Below are 26,449 nucleotides of genomic sequence, written 5' to 3'. Positions count from 1 at the left end.
GGAGGCATTCTTTTCCGTCAGCTTGCTGCCCTGTGGGTGGTTGTTTCCATGTCTGTTGCTGCTCCTACTATTGTTGTGATTACTTCTGTTACTGTTGTCTGTGATCCTGCTGTTGACAGGGATGCTGGTGTATGCATTTCTGCCCTGATTATTGTTTCTACAGCTCCATTTGGTGTTACTGCAGTTGGTTGTGTTTTTTCTTCTGCTGCTATTTTTGTAGGTGTTCTCACTTGTGATGAGATGGTTTCTCTGTTATAAGTTGGTACAATGATAGGCATGTTGTTATTTGTGCACATCATTTCAGCCATCACATTTATTCTAAACCTATGAACTTTTTTCCATGAATATTGAAATACATACTATGCCTGGTGAAGTGTTTCCTTTCCGAGAATTGCACATCTAGGAAGTTGACCTTAATAAATTCATGATTTACACATGACGTTTCTGTTAGGTCATATCTGTGCAGTATTCAAGTCACTATTACAATTTCATTTCTCACTGTGTCCAGGGCTTTCCTTAAGTCATGGACAGCATTTTTTAATTCATCGCCATAGACATCATTTGCACCGCCAATTATGACCAAAAACCAAGTTTCCTGTGTAGCTTTATGACACTGTAAGTTCCTTACAACTTCATTCATAGGGGCCCCTGGTTTCACATAGCTGGTAGCTCTAAGATTGTGTTTGTTTTGTGAGATTGCAACCTTGACTATCTGAATAAACAACTAATTTGGATTTCCTAAGATACATATTTCTACCATTACTGCCTTTTGGGGCAGTGCTATTGCTACATGTTCATATATCAGCAGCACCTTTTAGGTGGCAATCAATAGCATTAAAGTCTTCCTCATTTTCTTTTCCACTGTCTAGAATGGCAAAGTTGTTCTATGTTACTGATGGAGCACAAAACTTTCCCAGAACTGTTCCCTGGTCAGTGTGTGGTCCTCCTTCATCACCTGGTACTTGCACATTTGAGCACTCACAGTTGGCATTCTGGCAAACTTCCATGAGGTGAATGATATGATCAGAAATAGCTAAGCAACAGCCCCTGGCAGTACCCATACACTTCATCAGAGGGAAACACATAAAAAAATGGTCGAAGCATTGTCTCAAAACAAAGATTTTACTTGTCAATCTTCCAAGAATATTTGTCAAGCTTGTGCGTTGGTCACCTGACCATTGTGGTGCTACTTGCTCAGGTGCATATGTGACTGTATACTTTCTTTAGTGTTGGACCTATTAAACTTACTTTATTCTACAATTTCCCACAATGAATACTCAGACCCCTTCCCTGATCTTCAAATTTTTTCTTGAATGAAACAATAACACTGACCAATCTACACTTCATTTAATATGATCTCACATACATATCTTTAAATTAGCTGCCAACACCAATGCTTCTGTTTAGTCATTCAAGTATTAATTACTCAGTGCTCAGATACAACCTATACCAAAGTTACAGCACAACTGCTTCCAAAACAGCTGACCAAACTACTCCCTTTTCTTCATATCAATCCACTTGATATTTTTGTATATACAATCTGGAAATTTCAGTGCTCTTCCTCAGTGATGTGACACACTCCAAAGAGGCCCTGTTTCTGTGCTGAAGAAGGTATTTCTTCTTGGCAAACTCTCCAAAATGGCTGCTACCACCTTTCCACACTGAAGACAAGTGTTGTCCCCAAATGCATTGTTCCACTTGCTCATGAAAATTAAACAGCCTAACAACAACTGAGAATTGCATTTGCCCATTTCTACTTTGAGAGTCTTTTGTCAATAAGAAGTGTGTTATAATGTGCCTGACTCCCTTGCAGTGGTGCTAGAAAAGCATGCTATTATTGAACAAACAACATATGCAAACTGAATACCACCACAAAAATGAATTTACTGCAGGAGGAACTGTTTATATAAGGAAATCCGAGTTACACTAATGTACGCAGTTCCCACATGGTTGAGTGATGCAGTACATGCCAAGAAGAGTTGTTTTATAACATTAGAGTAGTACAGAATATAAAATAATTTTTGGATGGAAAATCTTGAATTTTGCAGCTCTTTTCGGTGGTATTAATTTATTCTCTTCATCTGAAATAAATTTTGTTCCTTTTCCAGTGACTTCCAAGTAATGTTATATTCACTATTCTTTTCACCTGAACTGGTTTGCCTAAAAGGCAATTTGCACAGAAAGATGGGACCCATTGTTTCCAAGAAAAAGTGTCTCTACAGTAGGTCTGAAATGCCCTTTATATTCTCCATACTGTTGTGACTAAGAGAATCTTCTGATTTCTTGACAGAAAGTCAAGCCTATCATAATAACATTATGAGATTCTGCTTGAGTCATATGCTCATCCTGACCAATAATTTTTTGATTTAATGTCATACACATGTTTGTATTTGATCTGTGAAACATCAAATCCTGCATTGCAATAAAAACAAGTAATTATTCTTGATAAAATACGAGCAACTCTTCTTCATTCATCCATCTTCATATTGTTCTTTTGTAAATTATTCCACTATGTAAGCTTTTTATGTTTCTCAGCATAGAAATTGATAGGTGCTCTGAAATATAATTCTGCATCCATAACAATGTTTAGAGATTACATTTAGTTTAAGGGTTCTGTAAATTAGACTTCTTGTGATCATTATTTAATATTTCTGTTTGCTTTTTTAAAATGAGAATTTGTGCTTTCTTTACTTAGCCCCACAAAATTTGCTCATTAAATTTGAAAAAAAATATAGCCTTGCTTATAAGTATTCACTGTGAAGCCCTCTGCTAACAACACAAAGTTCAATTAATACTAAAAAATTTGTTGTTTCATTGGCTTCTACTGGATATGACTTCCACCTTTCTGTTGAACTTCCTTCTCCTACTGCCTCTCAGAGAAAATTCTAAACCCACCTCCATAGCCAAGGTTGCTAACACACGCTTGTGCAGTTGTGCTCAACAGAGGGATAAGCTGGTTTTAATCTTGGTGGTGGGAAAAATTTTCACTGCCAGCATTTGGCTGGCAAGGTGAGGAGAGATGGTGTAATGCAGTATGTTGTATTAAAATAAACAAAAAACTAAAAATTATAATAATTACTAAACACTTGCACTGTTCCTACAGGAAAATAACAGAAGTTCAGCACCAACATACCGTAAGTTTGAATTTGAGCAAACCCTGGAAGGTACAGCAGAATCCTTGGCACGTTACAGGACTACTGCACCTGTTTTTGGATCTTCTGGTACTGGTCTGGGAACAGTTATTTCAGGAGTGAAGTAAGAGCTACTTTCATACACAATCCATGATAGCAGTATGTACACTGGTCTTTGATTGCTAGAGTTTTTTTTATATATTTACTTTCACAATAAGCTTTAATCATCAATGATCATCTTTAGATCGGCTAAAAGACAAAGAACAATGTGCATGTGTAATTATAAGTGAAACAGCATACCATGACTAGAAATTATTAGCAGTAACATCTACATTGAATGTGAAATGACAACAATATGAGAAACAAAATAATATCATTGTTGTACACTATATGAGTGTTAACAGATATTATCCTGTTTCCTATTTATAATGCGTTACTGCTTGTCATGCAGCTTTACAATGCACACTGCTATTTACCATGTAGCTAACTACAAGTTTAAATCATCAAATCTAGATAATCAGATTACTGTTGAAGGATTGAATAACAAAATATATTTTCTATTTTTGTTTGATTTGGTAGAGAGTCCCAGTTGCTTGCTTTGTGTTAGGTGGAAACTCATTGAGTACCTTTGCATCAGAGTGCATAAATGCTTCCCAACCCTAGATATGAAGTCAAATCTTACAGCATATCTGTTTTTTTTTCCTTGCATTAAAATTTGATCACTCAAATTCAAGTTCTTATCAATAACAGAAATCATTAAGAAGTAAATTTATGGGAAGTGACTGTGAGAATATCAAGATCACAAAAAATGATTTTGCAGTATGATTGGTTATCCACCTTATACAATATTCTTATTGTTTGATGCTGATGAATAAAATATTTTATTTAGGTACTGGTACTTGAAATTAAACACCCTAAATCATCATTCTAATGATGATGTAAATAAAATAGAAAGAAACTTCCACATGGGAAAAATATATTAAAAACAAAGATTCCAAGACTTACCAAGCGGGAAAGCGCCGGTAGATAGGCACTATAAATAAAACACACAAACACACACACAGAATTTCTAGCTTTCGCAACCGATGGTTGATTCTTCAGGAAAGAGGGAAGGAGAGGGAAAGACGAAAAGATGTGGGTTTTAAGGGAGAGGGGAAGGAGTCATTCCAATCCCGGGACCAGAAAGACTTCCCTTAGGGGGAAAAAAGGACAGGTGTACACTCGCACACACACACACATATCCATCCGCACATACACAGACACAAGCAGATATTTGTAAAGCGCTGGTATGTTGATAGACACACAAACAAACACACACATACACACAAAATTCAAGCTTTCACAACGAACAGTTGCTTTACAAAAAGACAAAAAGAAATTGACTTTTTTAAAGAGAAACATGCAAAACTGAGCTTGTACATTCATTTTTAAATGGCTTTAAAATATAAGTCTTTGCGAGATTAAGACTTAAACTGTTTGCTGTGAACCAATTGCAGGGCTTTTCAGCAGTCATCTGAGCTGTGTGTAGCAAGATTGAATTGGAATCTTGATTAGTAAGTTTATGTCATCAGTAAACATTACAACTATTGAATCATCCTTGAAAGTAATTGGAAGAAATTTATGGACGTTAAGAACAAGAGTGGACCCATTACTGACTCTTGTTGAGCCCCATGTTATTGGGGCACATTCTAAACTTAGTTTCATCCCTGTGACACAGTCTGTCCATATGACTCTCTGCTTTTTTTATGCAAGTGGGATCATGAGGTGGATGTCTCTATAACCATAACTTTTCAATTTGCCAAGTAGAACTTAGTGCTCCATACAAACAAAGGCTTGCTCAGCATGATTGAGTACAACACTGGTGCTACACAGAAAAATTTGTCACAAAATTTTAAAGCTACTGAAAGGAGTAATTAGAGGTCTGTAATCAGAGGTGGCTTTCTTAGCTCTACTTTTGTGGATGGATGTTACTACAGCATATTTAAGTCTGCCAGGAAATCTGCCTGGGGCATTCTACTGATTCCAGAGACAGCTTAAGAAAAATCTATCAAGCCAGCTCAAGATTATAATATGTGCTTGAATCACCATCATAGACTGCATAATTACTACTCTTTGGTCACCAGGCAAATCCTATGATTTATTTAGGGCTTGTTATTTTTAAGCTGATCTCAGTTGGTGGTGCACACACTTTTTGCTTAAGTAACACATCTGTATTTTGTTATTTATTAGTGGGTATAATATTTGTACCAATTATATGGAAATAATCATTGAATTTGTCACCAATGATTTCAGTATAATTTGAAGAAATTTATGGACGTTAAGAACAAGAGTGGACCCAATACTGACCCTTGTTGAGACCCATGTTACTGGGGCTCATTCTGAACTTAGTTTCCTCCCTTTGACACAGTCTGTCCATATGACTGTTTTATGGAGACTTAGTATAATTTGGATAATTTGTTGGTTGCTTGATTAATAATGTACTAAATTGTCTTTGTTTTATTTTTGGATGTTTTATTTCATGAGTGTAATGGATGCATTTTGCTTCTTGATAACAGACTGAAGGATTTACAGCACTGGTGTAAATGGGAGTTTCAACTCTTGACTACAACTTATTCTCTGTATTATGTGGAATTCTCTCTTACAAGAAGAAGATATTTGAATTCAAACAGTTATCAGTTTCTTATACTTACTTCTTTTCAGTTTTACCCTTGCATATATTGGCAGAAAAGTAGATTCTAAATACGGTACAGATGTATTTAATGCAGAATTAAGTTTTCTCACCTCACTGTTTGCTTTACAAATCTCTTCTGATATTTCTTCAAACAATTTCTCTCTAAAAACCATGATCAAGTCACCGTTTACAATTCTCTGAATTATGAGTTGTGGGTTATATATCTCATGATGTACATCTGCCGTCCATGTAGTTTGTGTACAGGAGACATGTCAGAAATTTAAATCATAGTTACAATAGTGTTTACATTAATAAATAATAATATAACTCTAAAATGATGTTTTTATGAACAGTTAGATAGATATACATAATGGGAATGTAACAAGTATTTTTTGTATTGTATTTCATTGATCCAAGTAATTATAATAAGTTGGAAAGCATTTCAGAATCACTGCCCAGCATAGCTTTCTTTTCAGTAGAACTAAATTCATCTGCATTAACTTATTCCTCTTTAATTTATCATAAATTTTCATTCCCATGTATTGAGAGGTGCCTGTGCATACAGTTTGACATGATGGGTGGGAAGCTTGAAGTTTTCTTTATTTCTCATATCATGTGTGAACATAATGGTTTCCCTCAAATAATTTCTGTATGATATGCAAAAAGGCAATAATCTCATAAATATATAGGGGGTGGGATAGTTAATGTTTGAAGTTTTCTTGATAATGGGTGACATGGTTCTTCATTACGTACAATGCAGATGTTCTGAAGAACTTTGATCTGTATCTTCAGTGTCCATTCTATGTCAGTCAAGTTTCCACAAAAAACAGTACCATCCCTAATACTAGTTTCAAAGTAAGTTGAATATGCAACTTTTCATGCATCCATGTCAGTTGCAGTTGATAATGTTTGCATTGTAAATGCAAAGCTACTCAGTTCATTTGATAGGTACTTAATGTGCACCTGCCAGCTCTAATTTCTGACCAAATTTAATTTTAAGAATTTGAATGATTTGGGTTCTTCCATATCTTGATAGTAGTGAACAATCTTAACATTTTGACTATTTGGTTTTGAATTGCATCATGCGAGTCTTAGGTTTGTTTATATTCAACCCAATTATCTGAAACCAAGTTTTTAACGTACTAAAACTAAACTAAAAATGTCTAGTTGTCAATAATAACTTCTGCAGTTATGGACATAGTCTGTTTATAAATATATGAACATTAATAAGAGTTTAGGAATAAAGATAAATTATACACAACATTAAAAATCCTTGATGGAGTACAAACCTTTATCTATTAACAATTGCTTTAATTTTGCTTAAATACATTTCCATTTAATATTTTTATGTTATTTGGCAGTCTAATAAAAATGTCTTCCAGCAGAAAATTTATTACCAAATTGTATGTGGTAGTCCTCTCTTTTTCTTGTATAATCATCATGGATTTCACTATTGATTATACTATGCTCCATATTTTCTTTTACAAACAGTATAGTTCTGGAAACATACAATGAATACATTATTAGTATGATATACTTCATGACGTGTTCTCTACAGGGCTGACATTTACTAATATGAGCTTCTTCTGCTTCTTCTTCTTCTTTTGTTCTGGCCATCTTAGAACCACAGTAATTCAGTTCAGCTTTATTTCTTCTGGTCTTTCTTTTTTCCCAATAATCTTTCATTCTCATACTTTTCAACCTTCTTCATTCTTCTGTCCAAGATAATTTTGTTCTGGATCTCATTCTGTCCTTGAAAGCTTTGAAGGCCTGATTTTTTAATTTAAAAATCACCCTGTTGTATATTTCTGGTCTCTGCATTCTCATTACTTTCAGATCTCTTTGTATCTCTTGGATCCACGATACTTTGGTTTTCTTGTTCATCAGAAATTGTATGATTCGTCATGTTAACCTCTCCTGTTCCATTCTGAGGATATGTCCAAAGAATATGCTCCTTCTTTTCCTGATTATGTCAGAAATTTTTTCTATCTTGGTATACAGTTACTGGTTGGCTCAGTTTCTAAATTGACCATCTTTTGTTCTTTGAGGTTCTGATATTCTCCTGAGAATCTTTTGTTCTATCAGTTCTAGCCTCTTGATCACTCTGGTTCTTGCTAAGGTAAGAGTTTCTGATGCTGCATATAGAGCTTCATGGCGGGTCACTGTTTGGTAACGTTTCAATTTTGCATTTATCAAAATATTCTTCTTATTGTAAATGTTGATAGTTTATATGCTAAGTTCATTTTGTTTATTCATGCTCCCATTGCTTCTTTTGTGATCTATCCATTCTCCAAGGTATTTGAATCTCTCCACCCTCTGAATTTTCCCCCTTCTATTGTCTTACATCTAGGAGCTATCATGATCTTTGTGATATATTGAATCTTCTCGATAGAGATCTGTAGGCTTGCTTTAGCTGCCTATCTCTGCAGTTCTATGGTTTGGTTAAGTGCCTCTTCTAGTGATTTGAACAAGATCACAATGTCATCTGCGAATTCTAGACAATTTACCCATACTCCTTTATTCTTATACCCCAGTTGTATTCCACCATTTCTTTCATTTCTCATCACCACACTCTTATCAACTTACTGAGGACACAATTAAAGAGCATAGGGGAGAGTCTGTCTCCATGTGTCACCCCCGTTTTAATCTTAAAGGCCTATGACAGCTTTCCTCTTAACTTGACTTTGGATGTTATATTGCTTAGGATCTGTTAACCACTTCACTGGATTTTCTATCTAAATTCATCCCTCCTAAAATTTGGAACAGTGTGTGTCTGTCTACAGAATCATAGGCTTTCTTGAAGTCTATGAATGTAAACATGAACTTCTTGTTCCTCTTTTTTTGATAAGCAGTTATCAGTTTTAGATTCATGATCTGTTCTGCACATGATCTTTCCATTCTGAAGCTTCCTTGGTACTCATCAGTTTGTGGATTTAGTTGTTCTTCCACTCTATTTAGTGGTGCTTTTGAGAATACCTTATAGGTCACAGGTATTAAATAAATTCCCCTGTAGTTCCCAGGTTCCATCTTACTGTCTTTCTTGTGTATAGGATGTATTAGTGCTGATGTCCAACCTTCTGGAAGCTGCTCTTCTTCCAAAATTTTTCATATAATTTGTTAGTTCTATGATCACATTCTCATACTTTAAGAGTTCTGCAATTATCCTGTCTTCCTCAGGTGCTTTGTTATTTTTCAATGTTCTTATAATGTTCTTAGCCTCTTCTATAGTTGGTGGTTCCCAGTCAGAGTTTGGTTCATTCTCATTGTAATTGAATGTCTTGGGTGACACCTCATAATTGAGGAGGTCTTCAAAATATTCCACCAAGATCTGACTGTTTTTCAAGTCTCCATACACTGTCTTTCCTTCTTTATTCTTAAAGCTGAGGTTTGGAGGATCATATCACTATTACTATGATATACTTCATGAGGTATTCTCTACAGGACTGACATTTACTAATATTCACTATTATATTAAGTGCTCTTTTCTGGACTCTGAAAGTCCTATCCATGTATACTGATGGCGTCTCACCCCCCCCCCCCCCCCCTCCCAAATCTTGATACCATATTGTAGGTGGGAGTGTATAATTACAAAACAGATTTGTCTTAAGATAGATGATGGTATTATGCTCGAAATATAATGTAAATGGATAGATTAAAAAAATCTACTCACAAGCAGTGGCAGGGGAACATAAACACAAAAGGATTTAACTTTTACAAGCTTTCGGAGCCAGTGGTTCCTTCTGATAGAAGAGTTGAAGAGGAAGGAAGAGGGGAAAAGGAAAAGGACTGGAGAGGTTTAGGGAAAGGGGTACAGCTTATAAAAGTCATCCAGAATCCTGGGTCAGGGGAGGCTTACCGGACGGGATGAGAAGGAAAGACTGTTTGTTGCGGACTGCACCGGACGAGGTTTGAAAACCTGCAAGCTTAAAGGTGGAAGACAGGGTAATATGGAAGAGAGAGATTACTACTAAAGCATAATGCAGGCGTTAACAAGAGTGAAAAGCTAAGTTCATTGTATGTAACAGAGGTGAGAGAGGGACAGTGAAAAATAGAAAAGCCAGAAAATGAAAGATGTAGAAAACTAAAATGGAGTGAAGAAAGGAGTAGTTACTGTGAATAAATGCTGAGACATCTCTTTGAGAAGCACCCCTCCTCAAAATATTGATTAGGTATTTTTAACTTATTATGGCATAATGAGTAATCCATTAAATTTCATGCATGCAGCCATGTAAATATTGCTTTTTCCATTGATATTTCGGCAATGTACCATCTGGCCATCCAAAGATACACATGCTTACTACATCCAGATAAGTCAGCTGTGACAGAACATTGTATGGATATGGGTCTTTCAATGAACTACAGTGATGTGAAGATTGTAACATCCATGTCTTCCATTTGGATTCTATTTTCAAGGAACCCACAGAAATTAGATCAAACAACTTAATAAATAGAGATAATGGTTTTAATTTGAATAAGTCATGGAATATGGTTCTTGGATTAAACTGCAGAGAAGCTATGAAAGTGTTACCACCACCTAACTAACAAACATTTATAAGTGAAGCAAATGTCTGAATGCTTTCACCACTGGTGGCACATGCGTAAGTGCACCTCTTTGCTGCTGACCAGCATCTGTGACCTGCATGTGTAGTACCACCATGGTGGAGTGTATAAGGCCATGCTTGGCACCTTGCTGGCAGTCTGGTGACTGACTCTGAGGATAGCCAGATGGTATGTGGTTGAAAAGTCAGAGGAAGAAGTAATATCTGGGCAGCTGCATGCCTGAAATTTAATGGATTATTGATCAGGGACTTGAACTCGTGGATGCGCAATTATAATGGGTACTTACTTGATAACTATAGTGGGAGTTCCATCTCAACCTTCAGAATTTTTGTTTTTTTAATGCTAAGATTGCATTCTCTACATCTGTCACAGAAACGTTTGAAAATTGTGTAAGGTGTTCAGAGTTTTCACCCATGCCAGATGGATTTACTTTGTTGTGATAATTTGTTACAGTCACTTCAGTCTTTGCTGACCTAACTGCTCTTATTGTTAATATTTTATCATCATGGTCTGATAAACCAATGATTGTTTCTTTTATATCTTCAATGCTGAAGGTAATTAGGTCTAAAAACAAGTTGTCAATGGCTGTTGCACTGTCCTTCAACAAGCTCGCTTGACTGCATGAGCAGCAGGCCATCCAATCCACAATCTTCCTCAAACGATTTTAAAGATACTATTTGGCAATAAACTCTTATTCTCACACATAGCTTGATTTGTCAGCTTCATGATGAACTGTCTGTCATTTAGTTAATGGCCACAATTATTGTGATATCTCAATATTAGGTAAAGTACTGCAAGAAATTCTTAAAGTATGCACTGCAAAATAGTAGTTGCTATGGATTTGCATTTGGTGCATGTTAGGTCATATGTTGGTGTATCTGAAATTTAGACAGTATATTGAATTGTTCCTTGAACTTGGAAGCACATCACTCCAGTGCTGAGAAAAAGTCATCCACGTAAAGCACCCTGCCATGAATGCACATGCCAGTGAAAAAGCAAGAATGAAGTATTTATAAATTCCTCCTGTCTCATAAGTGATCTGAGATATAGAAACAAGATTTTGACAAATGATAGCATGCAAAGAGGAGAGTATTTTGTTGTATGATTAATATTCAAAACTTCTGTATCTACCATGATATTCAAGTAACTACAGTTTTTTTCCTAATTAAATAGTGTTATTTATAAGAACCATCAAGAGCTTATGAAATGGGAATTGCTGTGGTTTTGCAACAATATAAGTGAAGAAGTTACATGTTTATTTTTATATTGAGACTATGCTTTTTAATAACTATTGACCTGTCTTCCCCCCAGTTGCTAGTTTAATAACACACTCAGGATTCCATCACAATTTCAACTGCATTAGAATGTTAATGAGATGAATATGTGTAAATTCTGCTGTCTTTTGGCAAAAGAAGCAGATTTTGACATGACAACAAGAGAAGTTACGTATTACTCAAAACTCAACACAGTGCTTCATGGATCCATGTCTCCTCAGCTTCTTTCCTGGTATAGCTGACATATCAAGACCATTCCTGTGGTGTAACATTTTCAATGGCTTCTTTTGTCAGTATTTTGACCTCACTGAACATAATTTTCTTCTTGTTTTTTGCCACATTACTTTTCATCTAAATGCATACATCCTCAGTCAGATTTAAATGAGCATGATGTGAAGGAAGCCTGATTAAACTATGCCCTTTAGCCTTAGCCAGTTCATTGGCCTGGTAATGCGCAGTTTTCGGCTTGTACAGCCCTACAAGTTCCATTAACTCTACTTTATACATGCTAGGTTCAACTTTATCCAATGCAGCCTTTCTTTGTATCATGAGTAAAATACCCTCTTTCCTCCATTGCATCTTTGGAGCTTTATCCATCACAGTGGAGTGGTATGGTACCTTCTCCATTCCTTGCGTCAAATTCAGAGGAATGTTTTGCAGCAGAACATTATCTTCACAGCTGATGAAAGTTTTCTTCATTTTCTTAGAGGACCGCTTTTATTGCAAATCTCATGCACAGACATGCTGCACTCTTATTATTAATGCAACACTTATTATTAATGAAACACCAACACCTGCTCACAATACCTGACAACTGCAGAACACTTCAATGCCACAGAGTACGACTTTACAATGAAAGCTAATGAAAGTAGATTATCTAATGCACTGCACCACGCTGTACTGTTTATCCACTGCATAGCAACAGGGGCACTTCACTATCTGAACTGCCACAACTGTCTTAGGGAAAGCCAGATAAGTGTTGGTGTTGCCTGGGCAACAGCATCATGTCCACTCTGGTGAGCTAAATCCCAAAAGTTGCAACTAATTTCAATGCTCTGTAGACATCAATAACTTCACATGATCTTGATCTGTACTATATGAAAGAAAATCAACCAGGATTGCCACAAGTTCTGGAAATCAGGGAATATCAGGGAATTTTAACTATCAGCGAAATCATGAAAATAAAAACACTGTCTCAGTAGCATGAAATTGTTTGTTTACTGAGATGTCATGCTTTTCACAGGTTGGGTGCAGCTGAGTATGTGCGCCACTTCCCTACTCTCTCATTCTTACTGCTTCCCTCTTCCCACCGCTCTCCTAAGCTTGCAGTTAGTGCTTCCAACACTACTTGCTGCTAGCCTAGTAGCTGCTGATGAGAGGCAGGGGGCATGAGGAGTGGTTTGTTTGGATCTGATTCTCAGAGCTTGTTGACACAGTGGCCAGAGACAATGGTCATAAGTTCATGAGTTGTGTGTGAGTGATTGTGTGTGCGCTCTTGTTCTCTGGCTAAGGCTATGGTCAAAAATTTAGTTGTGAGAGTGTGATTGTGTTTTCTATGTGCCTGTCTGTGGCTCAGCGATCATCTGTATGTGAGTTGCTATCTGTCTCCATTAGTATGGATTCTTTGAGTATTTGTGCAAGTTATCTGTTGCATAGTTGTTCACCATGGACTCTTTTCATCAACATGGTGTCTGTGACATGTGAATAGCTGGCCATATGAAACCGCAGGCTATTTCTGCAGGTATCTCTAATGGATCAGGCCTGCCGTTCTGAAGCCCATAGTTTCCCACTAATATGCATGCCCTGCCTGTCGGATCTAGTCTCACTGATCTGCCTGCAGGCTGGGTCTGTTTGTGTGTGGCATAGAGCAGTGGATTTGCATGGTTTATCCATGGACCCAGAATTGTGGTGCTCCTTGGCAGGCCAGAGGCCATGGGCGATGGATTTCAGGAATTGTGACTGACTCGCGACAAGTACATTGTACAGTGCAGCGTTTTATAGACATTTTATTTATTCTAATACGTTTTGGCACTTTGAATGTAGTTTATCTATTAGAAAGTATGGACAATAAGAAGAAGAAAATTGTGGCAGTCACTAGCAGTTTATGCGCTATATACTCATGTATTTCTTGAAAGAAAAATCACACAATGCCTGCGGAATAATAGATGGAACACAGTGACTAATAACCAACAATAATGAACATAGTAGAGCCAACATTTTATTGGCGGTCATCCACAGTGTTGGTTTACACAACTCTTCCCCACCTTACACAGTTCTTTCAAGACACCTACTTTTCTCTGAGGTTATTTCTGAAATCAGTGAAGGTATTTTAAATCTGTCTTATGACTCCAACAAAATGTGTATTTTTGTCACCAAATGTGTTTCACTTTATTGAAATAAAATAACATCAGTGGTCTTAATGAACGTATATACCATTTGGCTTGCTTTCTCCATCTAAAAACAGTTTATTAGAAAAGATGTTGATGTTAGTACTTAAGACTTTTGCTCACATATTTAGAAATACAGTTGTCATTTCAATTTTTGCCAACTTATGTCTTTACTTACCCTTGAGATCTCAAACTGTGTCAGGGGAAAATGCTAAAACTTGTCTGGTAACCAGAGAAAGATCAAGGAAATTCACTTGGGGAAACTTGTGGCAATCCTGACAACATACTATCTATATCTGCTTTACTAAGCTTAAGATATTTGCTGTTCATAGTGTGTGATCAGTCAGTATTATTGGCATGGGTGTTTTGTGATCCACCGTTTGATACAATATTCATTAACCTGAAGGGTCTGGGACTTTAACTGCATTTCTGTATGTACAGTCATTACCCTTTCCTCTTACTGGTTTTACATCAGTAGAATAATATTAACCTGAAGCCACCAGGATGTTAGCTTCTGTTATTTTTGTGCACTCCAATAAGCATAGCAGATCTGCTAACATTCTGTGTGCCATTTCATTTTCCTGTATTGCTGTTAGAAGTTAATCCTTTTTGTTCATAACTGATGTTTTACTGGAAGGTATTAAATGTCCAAGCTGCAGTATTTTCTTTTGATGATAGCTGTGTCAGCTGTACCCTGAAAAAAGACATGAAAATACATTGGGATTCACTGGGATCAGATGTATACTGATTTGGGGTGTTTCTGCCATTTAAGTATCATCTTCCAGATGTACTCAGAAACAAACCATGCATTGTATTGTGTAACTGAATCAGTTGTTGTGCACACCGTGTGTAAACACTTCTCTCACTTGAGCAATTTTTCACAATCTTCATGTCAATGTGAGGAAAATCTCAATGCTTAATGATATTGGCAGCTGTATATTTGAAACTGCAGTCTATACTTTCGGCTCCACCTACTACTAATATAACAGAATACTAGTTAACCAATAATCATCTCCCAAACAGTTTTACAACACCTCTAACAGTCCTGTCCCATAACTCCTAGCCAGCAATAAGACCTTCTTGGTCTTTTTAACCCTTTCTTTTCTAACCTTGGCTTGTGTGTTTTTTCTTTGTACTGTCAGATTACTTCTCAAGTTGTTGGGATGCCTATACGCTTTTGCCCACAGTCTCCAAAACACTGAAGCTATTGGAGATGTCTAGACTGATGATACTAATGAAACAACAATGCAAAATCCTTAAATACCATTGCCTATTTGTGTGTCCTACAACAAATCCACTCTTGTTACACACTATAACATAAATTTTCAATTAGAAATCAGTCTCAAATAGTCATGGAAGCAGACACTACATGAATTATGCTATTTACAGCTACCAAAACTAGACCTAAAAATATGTAAGTGCCTGGTATCTGATATACACTTTTCACGTGCATTTACCTTATATTATGTAACATTAATAATTCAACTAAAGCGTTTTAACTTAATTTATATCCATAACTTCAAAATGTGCTGAAAAGTAAATTTTAAATTATCATTTATTTAAATATTAACAGTTGCAACATTTGTAATCTTTAATACAGGTGTGCACAATGTTGCCAATTGAATGGTATAATCATGCAGTAATCAAAAATAATAATAACAGTAATTAAAAAATTACTAACTAAATTAAACAGTGATCTTTGTAAGGTAATAATGAAACAGCCTTGCACTTTTATCATTACCTACTAATCAGATGCAAATTGGCCTACTAAGCAGATGCGGATTGGCCACACAGTGCACACACAAAATAATACACTTAATGAACCAACTATGCTGCATTTTTTGCAGTACCCACTTACCATGTACATATTTCATTTATTGCGTGCACAGGACAAAATTAGTTCTTTTTGATGAGAGAAATCTAATTTATTTAAAATACACATTTTAATTGCTGTTTTTTTGTATATGTATTAATGTGGTGTAGTAACTGTAGACACAGTTTATCTTTGTACTATGAAGGATCATTTTGCAGTATACATGTTTCATTATGTGCTACATCATGCATCAAGTAATAATACACACATAGTAGCATATTGTATTTATTTCTTTGCGAACGAAGTTTGTATGCTTGTGCCACTTTTTTATCTACAAGCCATAACATATAGCAGGATTGTCAGTTTTTACTTGGTTCTCATTAGGATTATGAAAGGGGTTAAAAAAATAATTCTTAGATAAAAGCTGACCATATTTTCTGCATTTATGATGTAACTGTTGCAAAAGAACAACCCCTCTTCTCGTATGTTTGTCATCCATAAATTGATTTTTTTTTTTTTAATGTAGTGAATGTTGCGAAATCATTTATAAACAACAAGAATAAAATTAGGGCTAGAACTGAACATCATAGCTTATTGTGTTTGAAATATTCTCTTGTCTTTATCAATACGGACACATGCCACTTTCTTCTTGACTGCTTACTTCTGTAGGTCCAGTAGTGTGCCAGTTCCACTACAGCTATGTGTTCTAATTGAGATTGTTATCTTCTGATTTATCATGAGAAAAACCTTTTGGAAATCCAGCAGTATAGTGAATAAATATGACTGTTCAATATGATACCTGCTGCAACCCTCACTTCAGGCCAACAACATTTATTGAACTCAGATAAACTTCTTTAGCAACAGATTAAAATAGTCTATTACTCCAAAAAATTAAACAATAATAGTTCTTATTAGAAACTGATATGTAATTGTTCCTTATTGAATTTGATGAAAGACCAAGCACTAGCAATGAGTACTGATCAGATTTCCATGAAGCCTAGCTTGACAGTGATAGAACACACACACACACACACACACACACACACACACACACACACACACACACATCATTCACAGTAGTACGCACGACAATCCAAAGCAGGTCCGGATAAATAGCAGTGATGGCCATAGTTCCCTTGTAAGATGAAGCCAGATGACAGCAATCAAGAGATAGTCTGCTGCTGGACTGGTTTTTGCCATTTTGGGGGAGGATATCAGACATACTGTTTTGCATTGTAGTGTTCACACTGGCAGTCAGACTGCTACGGGACAGCAAGAGCCGCACCAGCAACATTCAGAACATTTAATACTTCAGGCGCAAGCTAGGCAGCTGGCACAAGCCAGTGGAGCTGTACTTCAGAGAAGTTCCTTCATATTTCAGAGAGCTGTGGGGGGAATTACAGATATTGTACTGATACAAGCAAAGTATTTTTCCTCTGTGTTGTTAGTAACAAAAACATTTACTTAGTTCACCTATTTTCATAGTTCTCTATCAACAAAGAACTAATGAGCCATATTTTTTTTACACTCTTTTATTATTATGTTAGTTAAATCAGTGAAATTGACATGGATATGCTTAAGAGACAGTTACAGAAAAGAACTTAAAAAAACTTTGACAAAGTGACATCAGATGACCCAGGGAAAAGCCCAATTAAATTCAATTCCACTTGATCCTGGTTTCAGCACATGAGTTTCTTAAACAATATTCTAATTTCAAGACCTATGCACAGTTCCTTGTCAGTGGAAACAGAAGCATAAAGCCAAATGGAATTGCCTCACGAATTTTCACTTTTTAATTTGTCTGTGTCATAAGATGAAGATCATTCTGTGAACTCATGATTAGCTCCAGACAATGAACAATTGCCACCTCAATGCCTTGGATCATTAAGAAAAAAGAAAAAAATACCTGTGGAAAAAATCTATAAAATGAATGTGTTGCAGTGAGTTCTGTTAAAAGTTTTTCTCCAAAATAATGTGTGCTAATTCAACTTATAATTAAATTTTCCCCGAGACATTTAAGTCTCCTATTTATCTAGGATCATGTTGGAAGCTGAAGATATGAATTGAAATTTGTGCTACAGCCAGGACCCAAACCTGGGTCTTCTTGCTTACTCAGCATAAATACTGACCATTACACCAACACAGCACTAGGGTCAACAGCACTGCACAAACTACCCAAGTCGAATGCCCATCACAACTCAGACTTCAGTTCATATCTCCAGCTCATTTACTTCCTACATTGTCTCTGTTACGAGGGCTCTCTGGCATTGGAATAGCACCCCAGCAATGGATGTAATGGGGAAGTCCTGTACTATATGTGATCATATAGATCTTATAATTAAATTTTCCCCGAGACATTGAAGTCTCATCTTTATCTACGATAATGTTAGAAGCTAAAGAATTGAATTAAAATTTGTGTCATGGCCAGGATCCAAACCTGGGTCTTCTTGCTTACTCAGTAGAAATGCTGATCATTACACCACTGCAGCACTATGGTCAACAACGCTGCAGGAACTACCCACGTCGAATTCCCATCACAACACAAACTTCAGTTCATATCTTCAGCTTATTTTCCCCCAACATTGGGTTGCTATTCCAATTCCGGAGAGCCCTGGTAACAGTTACAGTGTTGTATGTAATGAGGAAGTCCTGTACTATATGTAATCATATAGATCTTATAATTAAATTTTCCTTGAGATATTTAAGTCTCATCTTTATTTATGAGAATGTTAGAAGCTAAGGAAATGAATGAAAATTTGTGTCATGGCCAGGACCCAAACATGGGTCTTTTTGCTTACTAGGTAGAAATGCAGTTATGGGTGGATGGTAGTCATGAACATGTAGATTACTGCACATGGCTTTTGAATAACATCAATTATGGTTTGTTGGGCCCTTTCCATTACATCAAATCAAATCATATCAAATCATGGGTGATGAAGCATGATTTCATCTTTCCAATCATGTGAATTCACAGAACATGAGGTACTGGGCAATGGGGTTTGTCAGCAACCACTTCATAATAAAAAAAATAGCATTTGGTGCAGTAAAACACAACTGTGCACCTTTGGATTCATATTTTTTAACAGTACCCTCAACATGGTTGCATATATGGAAATTTTTGATATATTTTTTGCTCAGCTTACTGAATATGAAAGACAATACTGCTTCTTCCAGCAAGATGGGGCAGCATGCCACATTTATAAGGTATCCCTGGAATGATTCCATAATGTCTTCAATGAGGAATGAACATTCGTGGCCACCGTGTTTGTCAGATCTAACAACATGTGATATTTTTTTTTCCTTTGGGGACACTTGAAGAGCAATGTTTAGGAGATATATCAACACACGGTACAGGAACTGAAAGACAACATCAGCTGTGAAGTTGCCACCATCAATATCTGAATTTTATCCCAGGTGTTTCTGAAAATGCTTAGATGTGCACATCCATGTATTGATGTTGCAGGGATCACTTTCAGCATCTCCTGTAAATGTATTTTTAATTGTAAATAAATGGCAAGTCCATTTCAGCAATTTATTTTTGTAATTTCACTGTACTTCATTTATACATACATGGGCCACTTTTATTTGTGCCATCCTGTGTTAATCAAAGTTACATTAAGCCTGACACTCATCAGTTGAAGCATTGTACATGACAAGCCTGGTAAGTACAGGTAAACAGCAGCAATGGTCATATTCACCTTTAAAGGTGAAGTTGTGTTACAGAAACTTAGAGAAATTACACTGTCGGGTGGCCTTATATATGGAATTCCGTGTGACCAGCCTTAATCTCGGTGATGTTCCCGCCACAGGTGTTCTCATCAGGAGTGGGCAATGTTACATGTATTGATACATTTAGATCTTCCATTTGCACATCTGGCAGGATCACTAAACTATCTGTACATATGATTTTTACTCTATGAAACTATGCTGAAGAGTGTGAGTCATTGTTGTTGCCATATACATGCAGCAGTTTTGTTGATATTTCTTTATGTTTTAAAATTATTAACAAATAGCAGCTTAGTGATATATCGTAACATTTTGATTATATACATTATTAATTTGTGCTTTACAAATGATTTGTAGATACCTGGAACCAGCATATCTCTTAGAACAACTGAATGGAAGCACCTTTGACAATGGTAAAAAAATTGTTAAATCAAAACAAAAGTCTAATGATTCACAGCAGCTTGTTGAAAAAGAAGTGAAGGTAGTGATGAGGGTGAGTACCTGCCTAACATTTTCAATAGTAAAGTTGAAAAAGTGATGTATGATGCAAACTTTCTTGAAATCAAAGTTTCCATTCTGTACTACTTTGCTGCGTATTTAGGTTGTTAGAAGAAGTATGATTAAACTATTTACAAATAAGGATAATGTGTGTTATTATTATAGTCAATTAAATTCACACCTCAGTGTACTGTGAGGGACAGCATTGTAGTTGAATAGTCCATACAGTGGTATTAGCCAGAATGCGAAGGTGATATAGTAGATGACACATCTGCCTAGTAAGCAGGAGACGTGGGTTAAGTCCCAGTCTTGGCACAACTTTTAATTCATTACTTCAGCCTCTATTATTATCGAAGATAATAAAACCATAAATCTACAGATGTTTGTAAGAAACTTTTCGAAACAATCTCCACAGTCTTTTTGTCAGTTCATCTTCACACACAAACACCCAACTTTCATTCCTCAGACTATCTGCTAACAAATTAATGAAGTTATCACTGTATCCTCTTGTCCACATTAGACTTGACTTTCTAATGATGAGTACCTCAAAATCAGATTGTTTGTACTATAGATGGAGCAAAATAAGGGAGGTAGTACTATAGACGGAGAAAAATAAGGGTCATGGTCTACAAGATGTCCACCTCCTGCAAGAGTGGCTTTAATAAAATCTCTTGCAGTTTACAATAATATTAGCAGAACAAATATTATCAAGTATAGAACAGTAAGTTTTACAGTGTAAATCAAATGATCTTGAAATATTGAAACACAGTGGTCACGTCATCCACCTATCCTATCCTTGTGTATTCTGTGTCTGTCCACTTTTTAAGCTAGTGATTTTCATAGCATTACCATTACAATTTCCATGTCATTGTGAGATGATCTTTAAATGAATAAAAATAAATAAAGAAAGGTTTAGCTAACTCTTGAATTTCCTGATGTGCGTGTTTTAGTATAGCATTTGATGCTGTTTGTATCTTGTCATTGTGGGCCTTGATTTACATCACAGCTCAGATCTTTTCTTTAGCTAAAAATCATGTCAGTCAGTCCATGCAGACGATAACACCAGTACATGGCTTTGGAGAAATATGGGGATGGGGTGCATTTGGATGACATCTGAAGTCAGCTGAATATGTGAGTTAGTCAGAGTTTTAATTGTTACATTGCAGGGTGGAGGGAGATGGGGGCAGGGAGGAGTTCAGGCTGTGACCATAACAGTTGGTGATGGTGTTAGTCCTTCTGTACACATTCACCCTTTGATGTGACACATTTTCCTCAGTAATGGATGACTTGGGAATTGGCAGAGACAGGGAATGCTCACAGGCCAAAGGCTCAGTGCCATGGAAACACACTTGAGCTTCCTACAGCCATCTGACCTAGTTCGAAAGTGGTCAAATTGTGGCTTTCTGTGTTATGAAAAGGTCCTTTGGAGAATTGCCACATGAGATGGATGTGCTAGTCACATGATCATAATCACACATGTAGATGAGGTATTGGATGTCCATACAGCACAGACGCCCTCCAGGACTGTCATATTTTAAGGGCAATAGTGGCAGATCATACAGCTACTATAGCATAGACAAGAGGGCTTGTGAGCCCAGATATGTGAACACAAACTGTTGCAAACCAGTTAATAGCAGTGGGACTACAGGCATGCACAGCTCTAGCCTGTCTTCCACTCATGCCCCTGCATTGATTCAAGTGGCTCAATCGGTGCTATCAGAAGATCAGTTGGAAGATGGAATGGCATGCCATGGTCTTCAGAAAAAAAGCAGCTTCTGCCTCACACAGTTGTTGGTTGTTCACATGAACAACGTAGATCTTTTGAGCACGATCTCACAGAGTGCATTCATCCAAGACACACTGGCCCCTCCCCAGAGCTTGTGGTGTGTGATGCAATAAGCTATAACTCTTGTCCAGCTTTGGTGTTTCTGGAGAAGACACTAACCAGTGTGTGGTATGTTGTTAAACCTATTCTTCTGTCATTCTTAAAACAGGAAGATGATGTTTTTTCCAACAGGATAATGTTTGCCTACACAGTGCCCATGAGACTCACCATGCTCTACAAGATGTGCAGCAACTTCCCTGGTCAGCACAATCTCGGGACTTGTCTCCAGTCACGAACATGTGCGATATGAAGGGATGAGAAATTACTTGTGCAACTTGTCAACTGACTAGGTCGAGCAGGCACAGAATAATGTATCCCAAAACAGTATATGGCATCTCCGTGATTGACTGTATGCCAGAGTTAGCACCTGCATTACTGGCCATACTTAACGTGTGTGTCAGTGTGGGTCAATACCTGGTTTCTCTGAACTGCTTATGCTATTGATCTGTAAATGTAATCATTTCACGTACTTCACTTGCACTGTTGCAACAATAAATCTTGATTGGACTGGTAAACTCTAAAAGGGTGTACTAAGCACTAATTTTTTTCTGGCAGTATAGAATCCTCATATTGCCTGTTCAGGAAACACTCCATCTCAAAAACCGTCTTGTCATTCTGAAAATACCTGCCACTTAGTGGTTTCTTCGTGTGAGAAAAGAGGAAGAAATCACTGGGTGGCATGTAAGGAAAGTACAGGGGTGAGGCAAAATTTTATAGCAAGAAGAAGCAGCATGTGTGATGCAAGCAGGGCTACTATAATGGGGAAAATACACACCTTTGTACATTTTCCCACGACACTTCATCTCAATAGTCTCCTGCAACCCCATCAGGAGATTTTGATAGTGTGCTCCTATGATGGCTTGCCCCCTATAAGCATAATCTTTTGGACTCACACCACAACAGCCCCAAAACTACACTCATTATCACCTCTCCCGATGACATTGAGATCTTCTCCCTTTTCGGCAGTCATGAATCCATGTTCCCATTTCTTGAAAGCATCTGAACAGTCATGGAGCCCAGCAGATGGAAACCTTTGTCACCTTGAAAATAATGTGCAATATCTTGAAAACTGATCCTCGACTTATATTCATTTTTTCACTGTCACCTTGACTGTGATACACGGGTTTTCAAGCACCAGAGCCTCCTCTTCTCGTGTGATTCACTGTTCTTCACAGAGAGATGGTGTGCCCCTTTGTTCTTTGTTATGCAGACTTGTCTGAGCACACTGAAGTTATCTGCACCACCTAACCACTGTCATGATGGTGTACTGTTGCAGTTTATAAGGGGGAGTCAAATAAAAACTGAAAATCCATCAGATGGGACCCTGGAATGGTTCCGTTTAAAAGTAATCATAACATGTGTTGAGATGTTAATCTTACCTGGAGGCAAGATGATCAATTTCTGTTTCAAAGCACATGGTCGGCTACGGATGGATCCACAACTGCACCCACTTTTGCACTTCTTCATCTGACTGAAATCAACGTCCGTGCTTGTTTTTCTTCAGGTCACCAAAGATGTGAAATCTGGGGTGTAAAGAGGATGTTGTAGTGTTTCCCAACCAAACTGCTGAAGTGTAGCCATCACCTGATTGGCAGTGTACAACAGGATGATTCCATCTGACAGCATTCATGGGTGTTTTGACTTTATGGCATGTCACAGTTTCTGCAGAGTGTCTTCATAGCACTGTGCATTCCATTGTGGTTCTGTGCCTGAGGAACTCAATGAGCAGAGGGACCCTCCAGTCAAAGAAGAAAGACATGTGTAGATGTTGATTTCAGTTGGACAAAGAAGTGCAAGTTTGGGTGCAGTTGTGGATCTGTCAGCAGCCAACTGTGTTCTATGAAACAAGAATTGATCATCTCATCTCCCAGTGGTATAAATGTCTTACCAGGCATCATGATTACTTTTGAATGGAACCATTCCATAGTCCTGTTGTGGCAGATGTTTGATTCTCATTTGACTGCCCCTGATACGTGCACCAACTCAGCATGGTCTGTTACAACATTGTTCCCTGTCAAATTCAGAAAAGAAATTGACACACACCACTCCACTTTATCCATAGGCCACACCAATTTGTTATGGGTCCTCTAGTAGTGTTCTGTGGTACTGTGGTGTGGGGGCTTTCACTGTTTATCAGTACTGCAGACATGTACCTGTGAACAAATGAAAACTTAATTGTATAACTTCATTTTGTTGAGGGGATAATTTGCATCTTTCTGAGTACCCCTTGTATGTATAACATCATCTTGTCTCTCCACATAAATATTGTCATATATCACATCCCCAATAAATATGCAGCTAGAGAACACATCTGTTCCCAGCCCACACCATGTAAAAATCTACATATCACCTTCCAGTGTGAAATGAACATTGTTTCTATGTACCTTGCTTCTTGCAACTTACTTAAGTTATCTGTTGTAATGCTCCTTCAACAGTAGGTGTACATCTGTTTTTTGATAATAACTATCAATTTTCAATATTTCTGCATTTAGCTCACTTTTTTCTTTGTATATCAGACAATTTTTACATTCCTAATTACTAAAGAAATTATTCAATGGAGTTATCTGTACAAGCTTTTAATTGTATTAATGAAACTGACAAAATAAACTCGTGCAGTGTGTGCATTACAAAAACTGATTCAAGATTGTTTTAATGTGGTCTCTCCCATATCACTTAAATATAATCCCAGTAACATCTTTCATATCGAGCTTTTATTACAAACACGTTTTTGCTAATATTGTAATTAAAACTTCAAAGATTTACATAAATTGAGTTTAACATAAGCAGTGCCATGACATGAAGTATTTATTCTGATAATAAGCTTGTAAAATTCAATTACAGTATTAAGCAAAATTGCCTCGAGCAGAAACCGTTAACAATGGTTTTACGTGAAATTTAGATTATTGCTGAAATACAGTATGCTGCATGATACTAATATAATTTTGAAATAATTTTATAACATATGTTTTACAGAATCAAAAACTTTTGCATTAGTAATCTGTTTTATTTCAGTACTAGAACCATTTGTGTGTTGACAATAGCAGAAACATTTTATAACCAGATAATTACATAATTATACTGAATGTGTGGTTAAAAGCTATTTAAATGTGATGTATGTAACAAATTAAAGTTGAAATAACAATCAATACATGAATAAACAAAGTTAATAGGTGCTCATAATGAGTGAGTACTATACACTACCTTGATATCATAACCTACAGTTGATGTGATGCACACTGTGGGAGTCGCCAGAAGAACATCTGTGAATGCACAATGAAATGCAGTACTATTCTGTGGCGATGAGTACAAGGACAATCTGCTTTACTCTTTGATTTTTATAAGTATTCTTTGTATTGACTTATGTTTTTCAGTTAATTGGTATTTGAACTTGAGTAAATAAAAAGTTATTGCTTAACTACTACATTGTATCTCTTCAACCGATGGAGATAAGCTGTAGTTGACTAAAACATCTTTGGTATCAGAACTGTGGTTGATGTAGTATTATATGGTTCTGTGTGTGCCATTCCATTCTGGCATGTTATAATGCCCTGAGGAAGTGTTTCTCTCTTGGAATAATATAAAAAATAATTAATATGGAACATGTAGCTTCTTTACTGCAAAAGTATGACATACTTACTATTGTTATTGAATTAAACATTCTGTCCTGTTGTGTGAATGTATCACTAAATAGTCAGCATGCAGTCATATTAAAAGACAGATTAAGTTAACAGCCTTTAAATTGACTTGTTCCATGTCACTATTATGTGTAGTGCAAGTGACCTTTGGAACAAAAAACAAACAAATGAACTGTCTAAGAAAGAAAGCATTTGTATGTGTTTGACACTTGTTCTTATGTTGCAGAATGGTTCTGTAGACCATCTTCCTGGGACTCCAACTGATGACTGATATAGGCAATGTGAGGAGACTCAAAACAGTGACAAAAATATATACATGCATTCTACAGTGTATGCAAGATTTCACAGTTGTGACTAGCAAGACAGTGGCATCATCATTATTTATTTCTTGAAAGTGATATGTATCTTTCACTAAAGGATTTCCTATTACACACAGAGATCTATAATGGAAATTAAATGTGTAATTCTTGTAAGAACACCAATCCTGGGTTTTCCATTGTTAAATTGAAACATTTATGTGAGAATGTATTGTAGAAAACTGTTCATCATCACTGTTTTCCAGTTACTGGCACTGGTTAAAAGTGTGATGAATAAAATCAAATTCATGTGAATAAACATTTTACACTTCTTATATGTTTCATACTTGTTTCATTTGTAAGTATGAGTAATTTTGAGAAGAAATGTGAAAATGAGTTGTGAGAGTAAATATCTGATTAAAAGGAAAATCTCTTAGAGAAATGTAAAAATATGCAAACAGATACATGGGCTGGCCAACACTTACCATTGCTCAGTACAGCCAACAGTCACACAAAACCAATGAAAATAAATAAGACATAACTTTGGGGAACTTGTTCCTTCGTCAGGTAGGA

General features: G+C 36.6%; 1 protein-coding gene across 1 annotated transcript in view; it reads left to right on the top strand.

Moving 5' to 3' along the window:
* LOC126278850 (uncharacterized) overlaps window positions 1-26,211 on the top strand; it is a 445,668-nt gene extending 419,457 nt beyond the window's left edge. Inside the window, exons 33-35 of the mRNA XM_049979125.1 lie at window positions 3,104-3,255; window positions 19,920-20,055; window positions 25,807-26,211. Coding sequence (XP_049835082.1) covers window positions 3,104-3,255; window positions 19,920-20,055; window positions 25,807-25,851 — 333 coding nt within the window. The 3' untranslated portion in view covers window positions 25,852-26,211. The remainder of the gene's footprint in view (window positions 1-3,103; window positions 3,256-19,919; window positions 20,056-25,806) is intronic.
* Window positions 26,212-26,449: the final 238 nt, after the last annotated feature.

Source organism: Schistocerca gregaria, chromosome 6, assembly GCF_023897955.1.
Source record: "Schistocerca gregaria isolate iqSchGreg1 chromosome 6, iqSchGreg1.2, whole genome shotgun sequence".
In the NCBI taxonomy this organism is placed as follows: domain Eukaryota; kingdom Metazoa; phylum Arthropoda; class Insecta; order Orthoptera; family Acrididae; genus Schistocerca; species Schistocerca gregaria.
The sequence above is the reverse complement of the archived record's forward strand: the minus strand, read 5'-3'. Positions and strand labels throughout refer to the sequence as shown.